We start from the raw sequence: 26,146 nt of genomic DNA on the forward strand, positions 1-26,146 counted from the left end.
TAAAAGATTTTGCATGTGTGGAAAAAAAATCACAATACTGTTTTAAGAGGCAGTCAAAATATAAGAATGAGTCTGTGGAAAATGAAAATTTTTAATTCTAGTAAAAAGTTGAGGAAATCTACCAGAATTGAGAGCAAAAGTACAAAGAGTAGTAAATAGAAGAAAACAACTAATAAAGAAAAAGGATAAAACAAAGCTGACCGTTATCCAGCTAATAGGGTTTCTAGAACTAGGAAACAGAGGGAACAAAGAGTTTTCTTCATTACCAAAGAAATAACATACATATTAAAAAAATCCCAGTACTGAAAGGCATTTTTTTCAGGCTGAGCGTCCAGATGAGTAAAAAGTACCACAGATAAGGAGAAGTTCCTAAAATTTTCCAAAGAGGAGGGCAAAAAGCAGGACACTGATCACAGGTCGAGGAATCAGAATGGCATACAACGTTTTAAAGGCACTCGTGTAAGTTAGGAAACAAAGACACATAAGATTTATTTTTGAGGAAAAGGGGTTTTCAACCTAGAATCCAGCCAAATTATTAATCAAGTGTGAGGGAAGAAAAAAACATTTTCTCAAAAAGAGAAAAAAAAGATTTTTACTTTGTGTGCTTTCTCTTTTCTAAAACAGAACAAAGAAGTCATGGAATTGAGGAAACAAAGATCCAACATGGAAATTACCAGGGTTAATCTAGAAGTGTAGATGCCCAGAGGACAAGCACCTGTATACTGACTCTAGGAGGGAAGTGTCCAGGAAAAAAATTGGGAGGAGCTGGATTATCTGATATGTAATTAACCATATTAGAACAGGGCTACAATTCTGTGAGAGCATTTAAGTCTCACAGCAAGTGGAAATGGAAATAGAAAAAAGCAAATGGAAGCAATGGAAATGGAAAAAATGGGGCATGTATTTAAACTACTCAAGGAAAAAACACACAATCATAGTATTTGAGTAAGTCAGCTGCAAATAATAATTAGTCAGTAATGTAAACCTGCAATATTGATTTATCTGCAAATGGTAACTGTCAGAGGATGGAGGAAACGAAGTTTTCCGTGTGCAGAGCTGGTAGGGTCAGGGCTGGCGCATGAGTAAGAGGTTAAATCCTTGCAGTCGACAGATTTCTCCCAAGGCTGAAAATTCACTGTGCAGCAATATAAGCAGAGTGTTTCAGAATGTGGAGGTAAATACCAGAAGGAACATATAGAGGCCTGGGATGTGGGGATGAGATAGAGCATGGACTTCCGTTTTTCACCATAAACTTTGTCATCTATTTCAAATGTGTACTTCAATAGAAATAAAAGCCGTAATCTAAAAATCTACAGATTTAAATTTTAGTTCCTTGTTTGTCTCAGGTGTTTCTCATCTGAGATCTAAAGCAGGTTCCTGCGGGTGCTGTCACCCCCCAGCCCTCATTCCCCACACGTTCCCCGTATTTCCAGTGTCCACGCTGAGCCGGGGGCTGCTCTGGGCACTGGGGAGACAAAAAGGATGGATTGGGGCTTATGGGGCCAATAAGCATGGATGGAGAAAGACAAATCAAGGAACTAGATGGATGGCATGATGGAGGAGGTATGAAACCAGGAGTTCACAAAAGAAGTTTGAGATACCTGCGAAAATCCACACAGAAATGTCAACTGGGGAGGAACATGTAAGACTAGTACTCAGTAAAGACACAAGGGCTGAAAATACCAAGATAGGACAGGCAGGCATACAGATTAAGTGCACGGGAGGAGATGCATCTTCCAGCTCCACACACTCTGTTCCCCAGAAAACAGGATTCTGGCAGGGAGGGGTCCTGTTTTTTCTATTAAATACTAAAAACAGGCTCAAATTGCCAGAAAATACCATAAATTAGCCCAGAGTTCTAGTTTTACTAATCCAACATGAAGGAAATACAAGGATTTTTTCAACAGAAGTCTTCTAAGTTTCCACCATCAGCCAAAACTGCAGCGTACTGAACTGAAAGGAAATGAAAAGGAACTTAGAGGTCATTGGCATTACAGAACCAATACCATGGACCCCGTTTCCTACCGTTGTCATCCGGGCTTTACGCAAATAGGTCAGAAGGTCTCCTCCTTCCATCAGTTCCAGGATAATGTACTGGGGTTCGTTCAGCAGACAGACTCCAAGCTGCTTCAGAATGTTGGGATGATTAAACTTGCTAAAGGGTGGAGAGAGACGGGCAGGATGACATGATGGCCACAAAGTGCTAGCAGAGGGCCTTTATGGAACAGAGAAATTCTTTATCTCTGGTTTCCTTCAAAACCCTGATTGTTTTTTTCCTCTCATAAATGAAAGCCTCCTTTTCCGAGCACTGGTCTGTGTCATTGCCTTACAGAGGGAATATTGCAGCCCCTAGTGGCCAACGCATATGGTTAGCACAGGGGGAGTTTTGGAAGTGACGTTTATATTAAGTATTTTATGTTTTGGAAAAGAAAGCATTTTTAACTAATACCCTTCTTCAAAAGATATTTTAAAACATTTAGGTTTTGGTCATGATGAGTATGTGATATTCTCTCCCTTTTAGAAAAACAATTCAGACACACAGATTTGGCTACAACTGTTTTCTCAAGATGTCAAAGCAAGTAAGCCCCAATCTAACGATGAGAACTCCAAACCTGGGACCCCATCGACCACTGCCTCGAGGTGTATTAAGATGTATCTGAGTAGCTTTCATGACCATCAGCTGGCTCTAACCTTGAAGCCAAGTTTACCAAGACAAGGGATATTTTCATTGACATCATTGTACTTAAGAGAACTCTCCCTTACTCAGTCTATTTGACCCATTATTACACATTTAGAAGAACACAAGCATACTTAAAGCCGAACAGCTTCTGAAATCACCTGCAGAACACGCTTCTTATTGAAGGTAAAAGAAAGGAAGCCCTTCTTCCTAAGGATTGCCTGTGCCCAGGCTCAGAAGACTGGCTTCTGTGCAATACTTGTCACTACAAACATATCTCCTTTTAAACTTCAGCCATGTTTATCTGGGGCATGATCTCTTATGTCAGGTCATTTTAAACATCCACCAATTAGATGCAAAGGCTTCCTACCTACACAAAGGGGAAATTATTTCAGAGCTGCCCTGATACCTCATCAAATGTGCCTCTTTCAGGAATTCAATCTTCTCCTGGTCCGTGGAGCCCTTCTTCAAAGTCTGTACAACATAAAAATAAGCCAGGAATCAGAATAGCAGGCGTTTTGGTGAGTTCAGTGGGTTAGTGGAGACAACCCCTGTTTTGCTTTGTAATATCTGCCCTAATCATAAAAATTGTGTTCTAAAATTGTCCAGCCTCCCTTGCAAGTGGAGGTGACTCAATCCTGATCAATGAGATGTAAGGGAAAAACTGCTGAGGGAGAGAGGAGTGTGTGGGGAACTTTTACTTTCCTGAACAAATACACCCAAAACCATCCTTCCCCCTCTCCGTGTCCTAAATGAAGATGTGATGCCTTATTCTTCGGCAACCATCTTGGGACCATGAGGCACCACACATGTGCAAAGTTGAGAGAATTTGAGACATGCTGGCTCTGACCTGACACAGTACGCCACCACAGCCAGCAGTCATCTTGTTATGTGAGAAAAAGAAACACTGGTTTAAACCAGTTGAGGCTGGAGTAAATTAAGGCTTTCAAATGCTATCAGTTGGAAGTAGAGAGAATTCTGCCAACTTTTCTGGTTGTATATATAGCCCATGCTCAAAGCAATAAATTCCTAACAAGCAGGGACCAGGATTATTACTCATCATGTAAAAGATTCATCATCCCTTGATCAAAAGAAAGTTTTTATAAAAATATGAGAGCATATCCAGTGCTTCCTTAAAATTACATCAAATACATCATGATGGATAATTGTGTAATACAGGGGTCAGCAAACTACAGCCTGTGGACCAATTCCAGCCTGTCACCTACTTTCGTATAGCTTAAGATCTGAGCATAATTGTCCCATTTTTGTTTTATTTTTCCCATTTTTATTGAGGTATAACTAACTTGTTACATTTTTAAATGGCTGGAAAAAGTAAAAAAAAAACAGTACTTCATAACACATAAAAATTACATGAAATTAAAATTTCTGTTTTCATAAATAGTTTTACTGGAACACAGCCACACCTGCCCATTCACGTACCGACGGCGGCCGCTCTGGCTGCAGTGGCAGGCTTGCATAGCTGCAACTGACACTGGCCAGCAAGCGTAAACCTTTACTCTCTGCCCTGGTACCGAGCACCCCGGTTCTCTTGTGGCATATTTGAAGGGAAAAACTTTCTGCCGAGTCTTAGCTAATTAGTAACCTCAGAGGTCACTGTTCACAACAGAGCTTATGCAGAAAATGGGGGGGAAATGTGATTTCTGTAGCCATGGGTAGGCTTCTACACTCTTTTTTTGGTTAAGATCACTCATCTTCTATCATAGTTGGATCCGTATAAATCCATGAAATACGCTGACCTGACACATCGAGGAGTTAAAAGACTCACAGCACCTTCACTGCTACTTTGGTTTCTCCGCTTCCAGCTCCTAAGATGTCTACTGCTGTCCCTTCATACACTTCTCCAAAGGCCCCGCTTCCCAACAAGAGACGCAGACTCAGTCTTTCCCGAGGGAAGGCAGGAAGGCTTTCAATCTCCTCTTGCGTCGGAAGAGTACTGGAAAATAACAGTATTTTCGGTCCCAAAATACGTACGGTTTACAAGTGGATGTTGGTGTTAGTGTTTGAGGGAGAAAGAGGATGAGAAAGAGGGAGAGAAATCTCATGGTTTTGCAACACAACAGTGCATTCCATGTGATCTAATGACATGTTTGCATTCCTATTCCTTTCCTAGTCCACCATCCAGAATATTCCTTCTCTATTCCAAAACGCAAACAGAGCATATTACTTCAATTCCAGGCACCTTCATTTTGACATCACACCTGTGTGTGCATTGCCTCAGGATTTTTCACTATAATTTGTTTAGTTAAAGTTACCAGTAATGAATTCCTTCAGGGTACCAATTTGTGTAAAAAGCTATTGCAAATTAGTAATAGATACAGCTGGGCTTCTGAGCTCAAATGCTTTTACTTTATTTCACACTTTATCTCTCATGTAAAACAAAATTTACTAGGACCACAAAATCACTCCATGTCCATCAGGTTAACTTTTAGAAAGCCAAGCTTCTTACTTGGTATATTATGAGGCGGGTGGAAATCCATTAAAATGCTTTGAGTTTTTGAAAGAGAATCTTGAATATCACATGCATGACATATTTTCTCAAGGAAAAGTCACCTCTGTATCTACTTCAAATCCTTTGGTCCTATGTCCTTAAATTAATTTCTCGAAGCAGAGCCCATGACTACATAATTCCTTTTTGCATGGAGCATAATATACTATCTTGTACAATGAGACACTTATACATTTTCTCTAATTATAATGACGGTGGAAGTTCAAAACTCATCTATTTTAGAGTTCTGTAGGCAATCACCATACAACTTCTGAAAATAAAATAAGACTGACTTAATAGCACACACAAGAGAACTTCAAATTCTTCAATTGCCTCTAGTTGAATCAGTCACGCTACCGTCTACTCGCTTTCATGTAGTATTTATCTCCTTGGTTTATTTCTTTTTAAATGATGTGATAACACACTGGAAAACAATTGGTTTTGTTTCTTTTTCTTAGGATAAGATAACAACATAACTCGCTATCCATCACAGGTCACATTTGAGAGGGAAAGGGGATGTTACTTTAAAATATGCCAGAATAATGGGCATGAACCAGGACAGCCCTGGACAATGTGACATGCACGGGCACTCTCTCGAGAGCCGCCCACCCTCCATCCAGGTGTCCATGGAGATGGCTCAGGTTACATACTGTATCGCATAGCAGGCATTGGCCAGTCCTACTCCAGTGGCCAGACCCCGAAGTTCGCCCAGCTCTTTGTCTTCGTTTATGGGAACTGTCAGCCCTTCCTTAGGAGTTTTTTGATACTTTAACCTTCTATGCCAGACTATAAAGAGAAAAAGAGCATAATTCACAAAATAAAACACTGCTTCCCTATTCTTTAGGAAATGCCAACAATAACATTTTTAATGTTTATATAGAAGAACACTCTTGGTAAAATAACAGAATTTGATTGAAAAAAATATACCCGTAATAGAAAAACTAATTAAATCCAGGTACAAAGCCATAAAGAAAAAAAAAAAAGGTAACTTACACCAAATCACTTTTTCCCTCACTTCTCAGGGTAAATTTTGATCTATTTCTTATTGCTGTTATAAGCAAGCTGAAGTATCTTAATATCAGAACTTATTTCTCAAAATCACCCATAAACTAAAGTCAAAATAAACCAAAACATATTTGTGTAATAATTATTAGTGATCAAATTCATTTCTGAATCCGAGTATGTTCAGGTTATACTCCTCAGCAGACCTGAGGAATGCTTTCAATAGAATGGCACACTTTATTTTAAAATGTGACTACAAGACTGTCCATTGTTTTTCCTATACACATGGTCAAATACACAGAAAAGTTATTAGAATGAAATTTACCACGCATTAGGAGTGGTCCTCCCTAGTTGTGGAATCATGGGTGATTTGTATTGTCTTCTTCATATAACAAGCAAATATTATTTTTATATCATAAAACATGAGTAGTATTTTTCAAAGATTAAAATACAATTATGTCATTAAGATCACCCATCTATACTAGAATATTGGCTCAGAAGTTGAAAACAGCAAGGATGCTCGGTAAGATGATGATTAAAATTTGTACTTTGTTCCTTAGTAGCTTCTGTACTCAACAGGTTAGTGTTTTACTCAAGTGAAACTCCATCTGAAGGACCACACAGAGAAAGATCTTAAGTACCTCTGCTAATGCAATTTTTCAAACCCAAAATACCCTCAGCACCCCTCTTCATTTTTAAAGGCCCAGCTTGAAGCCCCACGGCCTCAGGGATGCCTTCTGAGACCTCTGCAACCTTGGCGGATCTCTCATCTCTGACTTACAAGACCACTTGCATCTCTGAGCACTGTTTTGTCACTGGCTTGTGCGTTTCATGCACTACTACTGCCTTTTATTGTTGTTTAACACGTATCTCCCTATTTATCTTTTCGCGCAGGTATGTCTTACCTCCTTCGTTAAACGGCAAGCTCCCGAGGTAAGCAATTGTATTTTACAGCTTTATATTTCCCTCTGCTCCCAGCACTCGGCTCATGTTGCACATCATGTTGCAAAGCAAAGGCTGTCGATGCTTATTTTGAAACCCTTGCTTCAATTTTGTGTTTACGAGTATGAGCCCTCAGCACAGTACATATTTTTAAACAATTGCTACTTTTCATTATTTGAATCACTCAATCTTTTCTCATGAGCTCTCACAATCTTACCAGTAAAGCCACATGCACCACTCTTAAAAGCAAAAGAACCAGGTTAGTTTAGCTACGCTCAAAAATCCATGAGTTTTAAGTAGAATAAAGACCTTTAAGTCCTGAGAAAGTCAGATATCCATAGGATGTCTTGAAAGCACGATAGGTTGTCTGAAATTATCTCATGTTCATCCACTAGAATTTAAGTTTGAACAGTAGTGATGTACAAGTTGGCAGGCAAAGGTCAGAGGAAGGATCCTTCATGTACTGCTCCTTCCCAGTTGGAGAGCAGACAAGCCGTCAAGCCTATATGCCAACTGCCAAATATATTGCAGTCCTACGCGCAACTCTGGAGGGGCCGGCTTAGCGGCACAAACATCAGCTGTGCAATACGTAGACTCCCTGGAACCACAGGTTAAAATCCTGGCAGGGTCAGCTGAAATTTTTAGCTTTCCAAGTTAGCTGAAGGAATAATATATTCCATTTATTATCTGTAAGGAATCTCTGAAAAGAAATCTCAGTTCAAGCTTCAATGTGCTAAGAGCTTATGACTTCAGTACAGGGAAAGAATAAAGATTTAGAATATTTAGTGAAATATTGGCTTTCTTTATCCTGAGAGTTTAACTTTATGTTTGTAACTTTTCCTTAAACTTTCCCTTATGTATGAACAAAAAAGAAGCCACAATTTCCTAAACTGTTCGAGTGTTCTTTTCTGGTATGACTTTCTTGTATATGTCTTTCTTTTAATGCTTCAGCATGTCAGGGACTCATGTATTAATAACGATACAGTAACCATATATTTTATAATTCAAACCATGACATTTTGGGGACTGAGGAAAGTACTATTAATGTTTATGCTAAAACAATAGGAATGAAGCAGGATATATGACCCACTGTGGTAACTCTGTGGATTCAATATGTAATCATGCCTTTGGGGGTTGTCACTGTATCTTCTCACCATTACATGACATCTTAAAAAAAAAAAAAAAGACTTTTAAGACTAACACATTAGTATAAAATGAGTGGCAGGAAATAGCTAGCTTTTCTCTACCTAACCTAATTCTTCTGCTTTCCTGGTCATTTACAAATGAGCAGAGATTTGAAATAAGCTGGCCAGACATCTGAAAGCGAGAGTGAATCCTATAAGCCAGAAATGGATCTTCTGCAAAAGAGGCCCTGCTCATTCCAACCCAGGCTGTCTGCCTGGAGACCCAAACTATCCCGACCAAGGATTGTCACTGGTCTGCCTCTAATCCTACACTTTTTTTTTAATACCCAGAGTTATTTTTCTTTTATTTATTTCACACTATAAGCCCCAAAACACTTGTTACGTAGCCAGTCCATAGTAAATACTTTTTAAAGAAGGCTAAAACTATCTTGCAAGTAGTTTTATCTAAAGTGTACCATGAAGTATAAATACAGATATATTGTTCATAAAATAGTTTTCCCAAATGAGAAAAAAAAATTCACAGAAGTTAGTGGTTATCAAAATATATAGCCAAAGGTAGCACTGTGAATTTTATGAATTTATTTCATGTGGGAGATTAAATAAACTAAGAGATAAATCAATTAATATGATCAAGTAAACAGTTTATGACCTATATTTTAAAATCTGTTATACTTACCAAAAGTCAGTGGAATTGTTATAACCAGAAGTATTCCAATTATAATAGTAAGTATAAAGCTTGTTTCTGGTATCCAAAAACCATCTAATAAAATAAATGAGAAAAAAGCAATTAATTCAAAGAATAAAACTAGATTGCCTCAATGATATGCCCAGTATGCCTGAGTTAGCTCCTACTGGATTTTTGCAAGCCAACTGTCATTAAACCATTGGTAACTTGAAATCATCCACGGTAAGAGTATTTACATCAGGAGAAATCAAAATCAAGTTTTTTTTTTATTTTCCAACATATCACTGGGATATACCCACCCCATCTCCTTCTTTAAAATGGCTGAGGAAACATGGGACAAAGAAGTCTCAGTCTTCATATACCGTATAGTTGGGAGTATTATTTCTTCTACAACATCTTCATCTACATTTAATTCTATGAATATTGAACTGAGGATTACAAACGTGAAAACATGGTACCTGCTCTTAGGTAGTTTAGTTGAGCAGAGAAGACAAACCTGTAGACCAGTGCTTGGCAAACAGGCTGCGTCTGGGATTTTGTCCCGCCCGTGAACTAAGGATAATTTTTACATTTGTAAAATATGATTTAAAAAAAAAAGATGCTAGAGAGATCGAATGTAGCCTGCAAAGCCTAAAATATTTACTATTTGGTTCTTTTCAGAAAAGGTTTGCTGAGCTCTTACCCAGACAACTAACTATAATACCAATAAGAATGATGTAGGTTTTGTATAGCATGATGGGCTGTGTTTGCATAAAATGCAACAGTTCATTTTGCCTAAGGAGCAGCAATTAAGCATCACAATGGGTTCATTTTAAGTTAGGCCCTAAAGGATGAGAAGAATTTCAATTGACAGAAAGTGAAAGAAAGGAAACCCCAGCTAAAGGCAAATGGAAGGTGAGGCAAGCCTTCATCCTAGACTCAGGGAAACAAAGGCTGAGCACCTAGTGTCATGGAAGTTTTTTACCTGTCTGGTACGGCTCCAGCATAAGGACAAATATTAGGAAAGATGAACCATCACTGGGGGCAAATCATGGAAGACCTTAAATGCCCTAGAAAAGTATGCACTTGATTCTGAAGGCAGTGAATGGAGAGCCATTTCAAGCATTTCAGAGAAGGGCGGAGTGATCCAGCTTGTACTTCAACTAGATTAACTGTCAGCAGTGGGGCTAAGCCAAGAGCACAGGCAAGAAATGGCAGCTTAACTTAGGAAAGCCAAGGTAGAAATAGGAAGAGAACTTACTAGACAGAAATCAAGATGGTGACTGGGTAGAGGAAAAAAGCAAATAAGGAACTGAGATTTCTAGCCTATGTAATTAGAAAGATGATGTATTATAAACTAATTTTGTATCACATATACATATAATTTAGTATTATAACTTAATATTGGGGAAGAGACAAAGTAGAATTTTAGGCCATGAGGGTACCAGAACAGGATAATAGGGCTGGATTAAAACCAGACTGTGGACAACCTTGGAAGTCCATCTAGGAGCATGGACCTGATGAGGGGGACATTAAGGATAAGCTGATTATTACTGAGGAGAAAAACGACACGCTGATATTGATGTCTTAGGAAGATCACATCAGATGAAATGAATAGTTCAATAGTTTGGATGATAGTCTGGTGAAGTTAGAAAGTCATTCAATTTATTGCTAATGTTAAGAATTCACTTATTTTTATCTCTGAACCTTTGCATAATAAGCTAGTATGTAGACAGACATGGTAACATACCTCCAACTAATACAATATCCTCACTGATTCCACTATAGTCACCAAACCCCAGATTATTTACAGCTACTACTCTGAACTGAAATGTTCCTTTCAGGTTTTTGGACTTCCATGTGCAAATGCTACTGCATGATCCATTAAATGCCACCTTCCACATTAAATTCTCCTTCTGTGAATCATTTGAAGTGCCCTTTCTGCAAAAGAAAGAGCAAAATCATAAACATAGGAAATATACAAGACAATATATGTGTTATTTCCAGATGCCCATATATCATTTTAATGACAGAACTCCAGAGTGTCTCCTATTGCACACTTTGCCCTTGATCTCATTCCTCTCACATGGTTTGGCTACAGAACATAGCAGAGTCTTACAAAGTCATCTCAGCAATGCATGAGGCCAACCAACTCAGGCCATCTGGAAAGTTATGAATAATCAATGGCCAAAAGAAAGCTGAAGGTCCTTTTCCTGCTCTCAGAGTGTGTAAACTTTCTTCAGAATTCCAAACTCATAGGACAATTACTTCATAATTTTTAACTGGGAATTTTTAAATTTTTCTTAATTTTCAGTCTCTTTTGCTATCTGTACTTTACTTATGCTGTACCTAGATAAAACACAGAACATAAAATTGATAAGGAAGACATAATAGTTCAGCTACCACAGTTATCATTGCTTCTGAGATTCCAAAATTCATTGCTTCCATTTTTATTGGCCTGCACTCTACCACAAAGTCAATCCTCATTATTCTTCATGTGAAAAGTGGAAAGAGAGCAAGATCTGAGTTCAAAAGACATGACTGAAACGACTTTTAATAGAATCATAGACTGAAGGCAAGTTCAAGGCCTTCCAATTATGCCTTTTCTGACAATGAACCTTTCGAGTCTGAAACTTTTCAGACAACAGTAGTTTTAAAACTTGGTACCAACCCATAGTTAAGCTTGAAGATATGTAGGGAAGCTGGTTCTACTCCTACAAATTGAGTGTTGTCCTGAAAGAGCAACAGGGACAAGGAGGGCTGAGCCTCTGAGGGACAGGGGATGAGCAGGAACATCAGGAGGACCAGGGCAGCAGGGCTGGTCACAACCAGGACCACCCTGAGCAAGGCTTTATGGCACTATTTTTGTATGTTGTCTGAAGTTCACATTGCGCCCTGGCAATTTCATTGTTGAACCCAAACAACTCTGATCCAGTAGAAAGAGATCCTTAAAAATGTATAGAGTGGGTCTTCATAGATATTTGCCATTGAGGAAGAGAAAGAATTCTGATACTGGTTGAGCACCTTCTGTTTACAACACACAGTACTGGGCTTTTCACATGTTGTTTCACTTCATTGAGCCTTCACAACAACCTAAAGAGGTAGATAGCATCATCCCATTTTACAGATGAGGAAACTTAAGTTCAAAAAGGAATAAAGCAAGGATATAAACATGGTCTGCATACTAGGTTGAATACTGTCCCCCCAAAATTCATGCCCCCCAGAGCCTGTGACTATGACTTCATTTGGAAATAGAGTCTTTTCAGAAGTAATTCAGTCAAGATGAGGTCGTACTGGATTAGGGTGGGCCCTAAATCCAACGTCTGCTGTGCTCTTCAGAGGAGAGAAATTTGGACACAGACACACACAAGGAGAAGACCATGTGATGACAGAGGCAGAGATTGGAGTGATGCATCTACAACCCAAGGAAAGCCAAGGACTTCTGGCACTCCCCAGAAACTAGGCAGATGCAATGAAGGATTCTTCCCTAGAACACTGTCCTGCCACCATCTTGATTTGACTTCTAGTCTCCAGAACTATGATAGAATAAATGTCTGTATTTTAAGCCACCCAGTTGGTGGTGCGTTGCTGCCCTGGGAAACTACTACAGTCTGGTCAGCTCCCAGAGCGTGCGTTCTGTACCACGACCACCGTGGCACCAACAGCGAGTTCACAGGGTGCACAAGAGCGACCTGCCTGAAGAAGTTACTTTGAGATGCTGAAGGTACAGCAATTCACTCTATTATCCCATAGTCCTAGTCCTGAGAATAAAGACTCAGGGACAGGAAAGGCAACGTATTTATGGAGCTGTGCTTAAGGTGTTACTGAGGGGAACACACTACAGAGGTCTTAGCAAGACTGTGGAGTGGCCTGGCTGGTGAACATAATTGCATTCATAGGCCACCAAGATGTATTTGCAGGTCAGAATGTATTTCACTCTGCATGAAAAAAAGTAACAGAAATTTCAAGAAGGTTTCAGTTAGAAATAGGGCCAATGTAATTCTCTAACATGAGCAGGAAAAAAAAATTTTTTTAAGGTTATGGGAATGCCAGAACAAGATGAAGCAAAAATAGATCTAAAGCTCAAGTTGCCAGGACTATAATTATGGAAGTGACTTTTGTCCTTGGAGCTTCTTGAAAGATGGCTTCATAGTCCCGTGAGGGGAGTGTCTGTGGAATTTGGAATTCTCCCCTCAAGTTGGCATGAAATCAGCTCATCTGAGCCAGTTATGATCCACACAGCTCCCCATACTGGCTGGATCTGAGGTTGCAGTATGTTCATCAGCTGTATAGTTTTCATCAAAGGCACATTTTCAGTCCCTGGGAACACACTACAAACTGTAGTCTTGACAATGGATAGAGAATCCTAGGTTGCCTATACACTTCAGACCATTTCAGATCTTGACCTGATTTTACATTCTGAAAACTACCTAGCTCATTGCCAGTTTTCACTAGACATTGTTCATCTTCCTAGAACAAATTAGCATCAGAAATTTACATGCATACCATCATCTAACAGCAAACATCAGCTCAGCTTCTTGAACAGAATAGATATTAAGTAAATATTAGTTGCATGCTCAAAAGACTGAATTGTTTCCTTTACGGAAAAAAAAAACTTTATGTTTTGACAAGCAGTTGCAGATTTCTGAGAAGAATGATGTTATCTGCCTTATAATTGGAGTGCCAAGGCTGACCACTAGGCATTGAGCAAAGAACGTAATGATGCATGCAAGGTCCTTAAATTAAAGATCCTTTGTGTTTATTTATAAACACACATGCATAAATATGATTAATTTTGATCTAATAATACCTTACCATTAACTGCTTAGCCCTTTGTAGTTTACAAAGCACTTTTGCAAACAGACATACCTGATTTCAAGGATATAGTACATAAGTCTGCTTCCATTATCATCAGATTTTTCCCACTGTATTGAATTTTTACTCCCTTCTAATAATTTTGGGATGCCTGGTTTACTTGGGACTCCAGCTTTGGAAACAAAAGAAAATCTGATTGATATGTTAGAAGTACAAAATATTCTGCATAACATCTTTCTGTAGATTATATTTACTAAAGGAAAACCAAATACATTAAAGAAATATTCAGAAATATTCTCATTTAAGAATATTTTTAAACGAGTATCTTAAGGTTTTATTAGTGATGGATTAGATGAATTAGTGATAGGAGTAGCAATATATCTTAACTTGAGAGGAAATAAGTGATGTAAATAAAAGACTATTGTAAGTTTTGGAGCGTTTTCCCCTGATTCTTAACAGGGATCAACTTGGAGTTAGGGTATACCTTATAGAACACTAATTTAATATATATGTTAGTTTTGTTTTGGTTTTTTTTTTAAGTATTTGGTCATAGTATTAAACAAATATTTGAACACTCAGTAACATTATTTCCATTTAGTTCTTAGTGCAAAATATTATAGCTAGACAGGAAATCAGAATAATGAAAGGTGAAATAATTTTATCCAGTTCAGGGCCCTGCAAGGCCAGATGAGTATTAATTCTCCTTGCTGCCTGTAAGAACCCTTACCTCTTTTCAATTTCTTCAGTCAAGCTCTCAAAATAGTAATTTACTCTTTTAAGAAAAATTTCAACCTCTATTAGTAAAATAAGCGATGAGAAAAGAATTGAGAAATGTCTAGGGTTTTCTGAGTGTTGAGAATGTTGTCCTTACGTTTAGTCTTAAAGCTTTCTGGAAGAGACGTGCTGTTTTCTCCTGTTCTGTACACCACCACTACTCGGACATTATAGGAAGTATAAGGTTGTAGATCTGTGATGTTACAGACATATGCAGGACCTTGGCTGCACGAAGCTGTAACATGGTAAAACTCATTGTGCTTCCACTAGAAAAAGAAGGCTCAATTAACATTTTTGTGTTTTTAAGAAAAACTTCTTAAACACAGAAATTAAAAAGCCTGTGGCAGGCAATTAAAATTTAAAGTTTACTTTTTATTAAAAAATAAGAGCTTCTTTATGCATTTTTGATCCCACCACTGACAGCCATTTTATTTTTTATAACAAGTTGTAACTAACTTGAATGATGGTCCTCAGGGCAAGCCCAAGGTGGGGCAGGCACCTCTGACTACATCATCAGGGAAGATTCAGAGCTTGACCCCTCGCTATCCCTAATCATAGGCATCTTTATTAAATTAGGATGGCTAACGACTACGACGCAAGTTCGCAGCTTAGGGAAAATGATGGCTCAGAACTGATACTTTCAATTTCACAGATTTGATCATTTGAAAATAAACAATAATATTTTTACATATTTTGCTTCTTTGAAGAAGTCCACAGCGACTTATAAATTAAAACATTTAGTTCTTCCTCTCCAAACCCTTCTCAGACCTCTAACTAACATTCCTTATTTTTATACATAGGAAGCCTAGTTCCCTGAAGGAAGGAAAATTTTGCCCACTATCACTTAGCCACTAAGTAGCAAGGTTACAAGTTAAATATAGGAAATGTTACTTACATTCCCCTTTAGATACTGGGTCTCCAATATAGCTATCTTAAACTTCTTTCTCTGTAACACTGCTTTAAAAAAAAACTGTGTATTTGGACCCTTAATACCTTATTTGAAAATGGTGATTTCTTTTTTCAATGTGCAAATAGGAAAAGACTGAAGATGTGGCATTCTGTCAAGGGTTCTTAGTGTATTTTCCCCAGTAGAGTTTCCTAAGAAGGTCAGTTTCCATAAATAAACCTTACTTTACATCTCCTTTTTCCTTTAGCACTCACAAGGTCATGTCATTCCATTGGATGGGCATTTTATGTCAGTTTCCTATTCAGTTAGAAATGATTTTCTATAGAACCTTCAGGAAGTAGACCACCTTGTTACAGAAAGAAAGGGGAACAGAAGGAATGAAAAAAAACAGAAATACTGATGTCAGAGACATTGGCTGTTAAACTCATAAATGTATCAATCCCACTGAGACATACAGCTGAATGAAACAGATGCATTGGGTCTATAATATTTACTCTGAAGCCTCTGTAAGAGAGAAGAGGAGGGAGAGAAATGTTGACTCCTGGCTGAAAATTTTTAGCCCTAAAAAATTATCTTTTTATGGTCCTGACTCCTTAATGATCTGCTATAGAAACTACCTTCAGTGAATAGTCTAGATGGTTCACATTCCACACCATCCAGGAATTAGCAGAGCTCCTTGGGATGTCAGGGAGATGCCTGACCAAGGATATTGCTGGAAAACTGTAGATTATTGGTCTCACCACAGCAGTGAATGTTCTGGGCAGGCCACCAAGTTGAGAGGTGCCACGGGTGCTTCCCTAGGAAATCACAAGGGAGTCAGGACCTTCCCTTTGTCAGAGACCAACAAGTGCAGGGGAGAAGGCTACTACAGAGGACCTTCAAATTATTTGGACAAGGGTGTGGGGGAATGGTGCAGACCACAATGCCTCAGAGACCAGCACTTCAGGAATGTTTGGTTCTTGTAGGGGTTCTGCTGGAAGCTGAGAAAAACACAATTTTAATGGACTTCTATCAAAAAAAAATTACCAAAGCGAAATTACTTGCTTCTCCTCAACCTTAAATTGAATATATTCTTCTGCTGTACACCATTGTGATAAAGAATCTATGGAATTTAAGACCTAGATAGAAATTTAGCCTTGTGCACTGATTCCCTCACTCTTCCATGAAAGGAAAAGATGAAGACTGGAAGTTTATCCTTTTCTCTTTTCATTTCTGAAAAATAAGCGATTCATTAAAGATAGACCTTCACCCTCATCACTCTCCCTTCAGAGTTTCAGTGTGGAGTTACAGGACCATTTCTAGCTCTCCTATCATTATGAGCTAAGCTCAAGTTGCTCAAAAGAGATAGAACTTTCTGACTAGATGTCATCACCAGCCCTCTCAGAGCACAGCCTTCTACTATGCTCATCAATTGGTACTTATAAATGGTCACACATGTAGAAATGACTGTATCTTACATTTTTTAGCATCACGATTCCCTAAGTAGTCTATCTGGAACCTGTATGGAGCAAGTGTAGAGGAAGTTTTGAAACAAAAAGCACTGCATGAAAGTCATGAGGTCTGAACCAGGTGGTCTTTGTCTGCTGTCCCTCTCCCAAACTTTGAAAAGTGAGGTGGGTGACAGTGACTCATGTTCCTTCCATGGGCAGCACCCAAGTAGGACGGCTGAAGAGATGAGTCAGCCCCCACGGGTCCTCCCCTGCCCAGCTGGTGATGTCTGACTCAGCGTGGCGCCTGTCTGGGTCTCCAGCTTCTCATCAGTAAAATGAGAGGCTAGAGGCATCATCTCTAAGGTTCCTCCTCATTTCATTTCTTTGATCTAGGAAATGAACTTTACATCCCTTCCCTTGACTTCAAACTGAACCACATTAAGCTTACTTAAAATAGATGTCCAAAAAAAGAGGACCCTTTAATTTCCCCAATTTAAAACTGAAGTTTTATGAGATGACCATGTTTTAAATAGGCAACAAATTATCATAAACATACTCACTGGAAAAAGTCCAATTAAACTACAGTCTTTGGTTGTATCAGCTCAGTGTTCACTGTTGTTTCACATTTGTCATAGTTTTTACTTTAAAAGTACAAGATTATAAAAAATATTTTATATAGTAAAATTTTAAAACATCCTGGGGCACAACTTCATTTTTAAAGAAGAGTGAAGCCAGAGCTATACTGATTTGTTTTTAAGTTCCCACTGAAGGAAACTTTCCTAATCAATCTTTGCAAATATGAATACGCAAACACACAGTATTTTAAAATTAAATGTCACAATTATAAAAACGTAGTAAGTGTATACCATCCCAAGTGTATCAATATAAAAATCAACGTAGACTTTCCCTAGCAGTGAATTAATTATATTAATTGATGCTTTAAAATTCAATGGATATTTTATATTGGTTAATGCAGGAAGATTTTTGGGTGAGGAACCATTTAAAATTTACAAACCAAGCTCAAACTAGTCTGGAATAAACTAGTTTTACACTTGCTTCTCTCCTGCTGCTATACAGCCCTTCAATGGTTGAAAGAACATTTGAAAACAAGGTTTGGGGTTTTTGTTTATTCATTTCTTGCATTGTTTTCATAGAAAACACCAAATTGCTGTGAACTTTCAACCAGAGAGCTATGCCGATAACATCTAAGCCGAGGAAAATATTATGAAACCAGTAAACCATAACTTAGACCCTTTCACATGGAATCTTTTAAGAGCAAATTAATCTCTCTGGGAATTCTTTCCGTCAGAAATTAGTCTAGAGAATCAATGAATGTTGTCAAACATATGGTTCATTTATGAAAGAGAGTGTTCTGGAGATATAAAAAAGGCCTTTGAATTTATTCTATGTCATAAAACAAAGATCTGCATTAAAAGTGAGATCTACCTTTTGGAGTTCAAACCAAAATCGGATGAGGTCAACATTAGATGGAGCCTTCCAGTCTAATTGCAAACTAGTATTCTCTGGAACCAAGGCATAAGGTTCCTCCGGTGTGTCAAACATTTCGACAGCGACAGGACGACTCTCAGCACACCACATGTCCTCGGCGTGGCAGGCCAAAACCTTTTCATAAAGAAGAGTAATTGCTTAACCTTTCCAGAACCTTGCATTTGACAATGGCAATAAAAGTACCCAATACAGTCACCATACCTTTACCACATACAGTTTTCCACCGGACAGTCTAGTAACAAGGAGAGAGAGCCTTCCATTGGGATATTCACTTTGCCTTAATGGAGTCTCAGGAATTGGGGCCAGATGTGAGATTGCCACCTGATAGCGGACTGACTCTTTTGGTCCATTTGGCTTGGGAGATTCTCTCCAGGATATGACGAGGCTGGTGTCTGACTGCACAGTTGTGTTAATGAGCCAAACTGCCTCTGGTACTGAAATAAATAGCAACACATGATAAGGGATGTTGCAACAGCTCTGAAAGATGGAAACAAATAACGGGGTCTTGGTTGAGGAATAAGCATATCATGTGAGCAGAATGAATGACAGATGTTCCGAAGGAAAGCCAGCCTCTTACATAATGGGAAGTTAACACAGGCTGCCCGAAAGACTCTCGCTTATTTTTGCCTGATGACTAACTCATTCTCTGACTCCAGCTCAAGAACATGGCCAAAGATGAATAATTCAGTTCGGGTGAGTTTTGTGAATGCCATCAGAGGCACCTGAAAGAAATGGCATCACCTCATAATAACTGCCCCCTCTTAGAACACCTTTTTAGATTCGAGATCCATTTTCTTTAAGGCAATGATGTTAGATTACTTTAAATCTCAGTGGCCTCAGTAAATTTCACATAGAGAAAAGGCTTGTCTTTCCTAGGTCTCACCACATGTACAATGTGGATAAATATATGTGAAGAGAGTGCCACTGTGTGGTAAGACCAAAGAATGGGTTTCTGGTCACAATGAATCAATGGTGATGTTTTGCCTTATAGTTGCTTTTTGTTTTGATGGAATATTATTTATCATCTTCTAGTGTTACAGTAAGAATCAGGTCATCGATTATAAATCAATAAAAAATGTTTAAAAAATAAAAAATAAAAAAATCAGGTCATCAAAATATTTTTCTGAAAATGCATTTTCCTTACTAAACTTTAAAGAGCTCACATAATAAATATTACTTAGCATCCAGATAAAAACCAAATATAGACACACATGTGACATTATCACAAAATTCCACTCTGAAAACCCACACCACGCCCATAACTCACCTCCACTTTTAGTTTTTCCCCAAATCTCTTTTCCCAGAGGTAACTGTTCCAAAGGATCTGAATAATAATTCTTTACAGCTATCTGTATCATATATGTTGAAAATGGCTGTAAACCTTCAATAAGGGCTATACTCTTCTGAAATTCCTGTAATTAATTAAAAAAAATCTGATTCTTATTTTTTTTGTACAAATGAGGAGAAAGTATTTAATCTAAGAGGAAAAAAATGACAATGTTCACTGTCCTAGTCTGCCCAGACCTGGGTGGTTTAATGTCTCCAAGAATTAATGCCAAATGATTGATTGACAACCCTCAGTCAGTTTTGTGACATAATCATTTCATGTGGGAAGCTAAATTCCCCGTGGACACTATCTCATTAGCATTGCATTAGAAATTCAGCAAGAAGGTATTGTAAGGCTGTGATATATTAGTGAATACAATAAAAGATTAAGCTACATTATCTAATCATTCTTAGAAATAACATTTAAGAAAATAAAAAGGCTTTCCTTAGATCAATGGTTCTCAACTTTGGTTATATTTTGGAATCATCTGGAAGTTTTAAGAAAATACTAATGCCTGGGTCCCACCCCCAGAGATACTAATTGCACTGGTGAAGCATGGGCCCAGAGATATTAAAAGCTCCCATTTGCCATCAAGGTTAAAAGCCACTCACTGCCTTTGACCCCTGTTAATCAGTGTGAAGACAACAGGATAGATTAGCTGTAATAAGAGAAATGTCCAATGCCAGAAAACCCATCTTGGTCTCTGAAACAATTTCTCTTAGAAATATGTAAAGAAAGTTTAAAATAGATAAAATGAAGTAATAAGAATCAGTGTACTTTCTGGCAAAGTATACAGTGCTTAATGATCAATAGATGATGGTCAAGTTCATCTTTACATTTAGTTAAATAATAACACAAAGAAAAATACTGGATACCTATGATTCCATCACAAGGACAACTGAAACACCAGTGCCAATGATGAAACGAATTGTGTCTATTCATTGATTCAAGAAATATCTAGTGAATGCCTATTCAATGCCAAGTACTATGCTGGGTGCAAGGAATAAAATAATGAATAAAAACAGATATAGTTCTTGCATAATAGCACATTTCACAAAATATAGGACATAAAAATATAATGTACAACTTTTATATTTGTATTACCTATATGCTATGGAGGAGAGGTACACAGTAATGCTATGTCTGTCCAATTCCTTTCTTACCCCTCAATCTGCTGGAGAGGCCACAAAAGTGTCTCTATCACTTTCTGGGGTAATTAGATTATCAGGGAGGGCAACAAACCCAGGTCTTTCAGTACACGCAGGAAACAGGTGCTATATGCAATCCACCAACTGGTTAGGACTAATATACGCCTTGAAGCTTAATTTATTCTCGGACAAGAAGACTAAAATATAATATTTTTGGATGAATCAGCTGTAAAAGTTTGCATAATGGCCTGTTTCAGAACATAATAAATACTGTGGCTGAGAATTCTCTTTTTAGAAAAGGGGCATCTTGTGGAAGGACAATCAGCTCCACTCTTACCAGCATTCTATCTTCCAGTTCAGAGCTGTTTTTCCTGCCATTAACTTCTTTGTAATAAACCAGGTACGTTGGAGTAGGGCTGGTGATTCCATACCACGTGAGGTTTGTCCTGGCAGGTGGTAATCTGATTGTAAGGCTGGTGTTAGTGGCGTTAAGTATAGTCGGCTCTGCAATATCTGAAGCTAAAGACAGAAATGCTCTATCTAAAACAATAATACAAAAAAGATTAAATATATACACACATGTATAAGAGAGAAACAGCAGATTCATTTAACATCAAGGGTAATATCCTTTATATTTATTTAACTGATAAGGTATGATATATTGGAGTGCTGGAAATGTTATCAAGGACAGGAAGACAAGCCTTTCATATATTTTGAAGATGTTTAAATGCTGCACAGAAAGAGCAAAGTAACTGGTAATTACTTCAAATTGCCAGCAGATGGAGTTAAAGTACCCTTGATAACGGACCCAGACAGTAGCAATATAAAGTGACCATTCTTTTATTTTGAAGAAAGTAATGAGCAACTATATCAATCATATTTTAAATGAATTACAGCTATGAAAACTGATACTACCTTTGGGACTTTTATTTTTAGAGGTATGTGTGTGTTCAACTTCAAACAGAAATGGCATGGACTTTTTAAATCTCCTAAATGAATTCTTTTACCAAAATGTGAACTTAGCTTATTTATAAATTCTCCCACTTTTCATATTCTATAACTTACATAATTTATAACTGAATATATTTAAGCAAAGAGGCTTTGTTTTGTTCCTTTCCGTCCCTTTGTAAGAGGGAATTATACTTAATTTACAATAACATTGGACTTTAACAGCAGAGAGAGCTTGAAAAAACTCAGAAACCACTCTAGGTTTGAATGTTCCCCATGAGGTTATATAATGCTGTTTTTGTTTTTGGTTGGTTGGCTTTTATATTTCAAGTATTCTTTTATTATGACTCTCAGCAAAAAAATATGTAGTCAGTTCTGCATCATGTGATACACGCATTCCTAAAAGTCATCGCATTACACAAAACGGCACAATAAAATCCAGAGAGTTTATGGCAGAAATCAAGTTGGGGCACAACTTCACGAGTGACACATTAAACAAAATAGATAGGAATTTAATAAACATGGTAGCACAAATATACACATGTTAAATGCCTGACATACATAACACTGCAATAACTAAGGTGCTTTACCTAGAAAAAGATCTGAAGTTTTAATGCAATGCTTTTTGACACTATCGGATGGTCTAAAATAGCATCAGAGGAGAAAAAAGATGGAAAGAAGGGAAATTATGGGATTGAGAAGAGAAAGAGGACAGAGAGAGAATGACAGGACCAGGGATTCATGTCTAAGGTGGCCTGTCACAGCCCAAGCCATGGATACACATGGAGATCAACAGCGACCAGGGCAAAGGGCAGTCGCGGTGCCCATCAAAACCTGACCATCTGGAGCAACGCTGAGAGCACAGCAAAAGAACTGGAGGTTAACAACACAACATTGTAAATCCACTGCACGTCAGTTAAAGAAAGAGTTTGAGGACCATCGCTGGAGGAGACATTATGGGACTTTTCTGATCCTAAACTGGGAGACCAAGCTGAGTAAGAAAGTGAGTTTATTACCTGGAAAAGGCTGCAGAACCGAACTGTAAACCAAGATACGCTTACTCCTTGGAGCCTCTACCTGAGAGAGGATGACCCCATTGCTTTTCTTTACTTGATAAATCTGTGTGCTGTCCTTTGCTGTGGCAATCCAATAGAGAAACTCCCCATCCACGGTTAAGCTAACAAGTGTTTTTCCTGTTGACGAAAAACATAAACCAAAAGAACATAAAGAACAAAATACATATCTGATGTTTTCCACTCTCAGCGATACGTGAAATCCTTTTTCTGTAGCATAACTGCTAAATTTTGAAACTTTCTATCATTTCACTATGAAAAAAATAACTTTCATTTTCTGTCGTTAGCCTAAGGATTTTATAGCTATTTTCTCACTGTATCTCCATATCAAGCCAACAAAGTAAATATTATAATTAGTAGCCTGGTTTTGTAGAGGGATTAAATAATCCCCTAAAGGCCACAAAGTCAGTCAAGAGCAGAGCCAGGATTTAAAATCTACCTGTGGGACTCCAAGTCAAACAACGCCAACTGATGGGAGATACTGGATGAGGCACAGGGCTCAGTGCCTCGCTCAATGTTTTCATAGTGATTTGGAATGAATGCATAGTAAACATATTTATCAAATGTGCAGATAATGCATGATTCTTACTGTCACTAGTATGTTTAGTCACTGACTTGACATTCAAAAATATCACAGCAGAATCATGAAATGGATTGAGAATTAACAGGAACAAATGTAACATCCTAAATTCAAGTTTAAAGTCGAATCTATAAATAATGAATGAAAGAAATCTGGCTTACTAGCAGTTAACACGACTGGGATATTATGCCGTGCACCAGAAATTGACACCTTGTAACTGACTATACTGCAATTAAAAAATAAAAAAGACGATGGATTCTTCAAACGGCAAGCAGCCCAAAGACCTGATGCCACTTTGAGCTGCAGTAAAAGACAACTTGGGAAGTCCTAGGCCCTCTGCACTGACCAGAACATATTGAAAGTACAGTGAGTCTTTATGGGGCAACATTTAAGACAATAGTGAGCAGCTAGGGTGAAACCTCAGGAGGGTGACTAGGACAAAGAAAGATTTAGAAGCCACATCACCTGAGGAGTAGTTATAGATGCTTGAATTTTTCCTCTAAAGGAAATGCTGAGAACGGGCTATGACAGCTGTCTCTACATAGTTGAATGGCCACTATGCAGAAAGTGATTGATTTATTCTTTGCAAATGTAAAGGTCAGAACTCAGACCAATGAATGAGAGGAATGGGGAGAAAAATCTGGCTGAACATAAGAAAAATATCTAATATTTAGAATTGTCCTGAAATTAGACTTCCCTACAAGGTAATAAATTGTTTTAGAAGCATGTGTTCGAGCAAGGCTGTTTTTGTAGAGGGGATTACTTCTAATATGTCAGCTAAATGATCTCTAAAGTCATTCTGATTTTCCAATTTTAGGATTACATATTTCAATTATGGATTCATGAAAGACTGACCAGTTTTGTACCTATAAGATAATGGCCCATTAGATAATTCTTGCGTATCAGATGTTAAAGAAAAATTATTCTGACACTTGTCTAAATGATAAGGAAGATTTTAATCAAGACTGTTGCAATATTGCAATCCAAATACAACAAAGACAGCTGGGGGTTTACAGCCAACAAGCAGAATGAGGGAGCTAGTGGACAGAAATTACTAAGAGGAGACATCAAGGGGAGGAGGATTCCTGCTAAACTGGCCTAATAGGATTTTTGCTAAAGGCAAGCTAAGAACATCAAGAGTGGAGGATGAACGTGATCAGATACCAAGGGTCGGGGAATCTCTTTAAACTGATTTGGCTTGCTAGAACTGGACTCAGTAAGGATGGACACCCAAGGCCAAGTCTGAAGCCTAGCTGAGAATAGAGTTCAGAGGAGCCTAACTAAAGTTTGATCAAGGAAAGAGTGTTTGTCACAGATTCAACATAAACAAGTCATTCTCCTAATAAGAGAAGTTCAAAACATTATCTTTACTCTTAAGCCCATTGGAAGTACACTGGAATTGTTTCTAAAAGGCTCTGGGTAACATGTCAACAAAACCATATATGCAGTTATAACGCACAAACACAGACACTCAAACACACACACACACAAACTTGCAATTTCAAAACTTTACTATAAAGTTGAGCAATGACCAATAGCACTTTTGATAATGGAAATAATTTATATCTATGCTGCCCAATACAGTAACAATTAGTAACCTGTGGGTTCTGAGCATTTAAAATGTGACTAACATTGCTGAGGAGTTAAATTTTTCATTAATTTAAACTTAAATCACCCTGTGTAACTAGTGATTACTCTACTGGACAATAAGTAATAGACCCTTAAGAATATATGGGGGTATTTATCAATTAATTTATTTTTTTATTGAAATATAGTTGGTTTATAATATTGTGTTAATGCCTGGCAAACAGCACAGTGATCCAATCATATACATAAATATATATGTATATTCCTTTTCATACTCTTTTACATTATAGGCTATACAAGGTATTGAATATAGTTCCCTGTGCTATACGGTAGGATCTTGTTGTTTATCTATTTTATATATAGTAGTTAGTATCTGCAAATCTTGAACTTTCAATTTACCCCTTCACCTCCCCTGTTCCTTCCTGGTAACCATAAGTTTGTTTTCTATGTCTGTGCGTCTGTTTCTGTTTTGTAAATAAGTTCATTTGTATCATTTTTTTAGATTCCACATATAAGTGATGTCATATGATATCCTTCTCTTTCTGGCTTACATCACTTAGTATGACCATCTCCATGTCCATCCATGTTGCTGCAAATGACATTATTTTATTCTTTCTTATGGATGAGTAGCATTCCATTATATTTGTATGTATGTATGTGTGTGTGTGTATATATATACATACATTTATACCGCAACTTTTTTATCTATTAACCTACTGATGGACATTTAGGTTGCTTCCATGTCTTGGCTATTGTAAATAATGTTATGAACATTGGGGGTGTGTGTATCTTTTTGAATTAGAGTTTCCTCTGGATATATGCCCAGGAGTGGGATTGCTGGGTCATATGGTAAGTCTATTTAGTTTTTTAAGGAATCTCCATACTGTTTTCTGTAATGGCTGTACCAAACTACATTCCTACCAACCATGTAGGAGGGTTCCCTTTTCTCCACACCCTCTCCAGCATTTATTGTTTGTGGACTTTTTGTTGAAGGCCATTCTATCTGATATGAGGTGATACCTCATTATAGTTTTGATTTGCATTTATCTAATAATTAGTGAAATTGAACATTTTTTCATGTGACTATTGGCCATTTCTGTGTCTTCACTGAG

The 26,146-nt window shown here is 37.8% G+C and overlaps 1 protein-coding gene across 1 annotated transcript in view; it reads right to left on the reverse strand.

Moving 5' to 3' along the window:
- ROS1 (ROS proto-oncogene 1, receptor tyrosine kinase) overlaps positions 1 to 26,146 on the reverse strand; it is a 95,677-nt gene that overhangs the window by 22,397 nt on the left and 47,134 nt on the right. The window contains exons 26-38 of the mRNA XM_072965934.1: positions 22,811 to 22,987; positions 21,184 to 21,386; positions 19,639 to 19,783; positions 18,573 to 18,805; positions 18,309 to 18,485; positions 14,623 to 14,791; positions 13,806 to 13,923; positions 10,687 to 10,877; positions 8,949 to 9,032; positions 5,834 to 5,969; positions 4,469 to 4,631; positions 3,087 to 3,151; positions 2,026 to 2,155 (exon numbers count right to left, since the gene is read on the reverse strand). Of these exons, the coding sequence (XP_072822035.1) occupies positions 2,026 to 2,155; positions 3,087 to 3,151; positions 4,469 to 4,631; positions 5,834 to 5,969; positions 8,949 to 9,032; positions 10,687 to 10,877; positions 13,806 to 13,923; positions 14,623 to 14,791; positions 18,309 to 18,485; positions 18,573 to 18,805; positions 19,639 to 19,783; positions 21,184 to 21,386; positions 22,811 to 22,987 (1,991 nt within the window). The remainder of the gene's footprint in view (positions 1 to 2,025; positions 2,156 to 3,086; positions 3,152 to 4,468; positions 4,632 to 5,833; positions 5,970 to 8,948; positions 9,033 to 10,686; positions 10,878 to 13,805; positions 13,924 to 14,622; positions 14,792 to 18,308; positions 18,486 to 18,572; positions 18,806 to 19,638; positions 19,784 to 21,183; positions 21,387 to 22,810; positions 22,988 to 26,146) is intronic.

The sequence above is a fragment of the Vicugna pacos genome, chromosome 8 (genome assembly GCF_048564905.1).
Source record: "Vicugna pacos chromosome 8, VicPac4, whole genome shotgun sequence".
NCBI classification, from domain to species: domain Eukaryota; kingdom Metazoa; phylum Chordata; class Mammalia; order Artiodactyla; family Camelidae; genus Vicugna; species Vicugna pacos.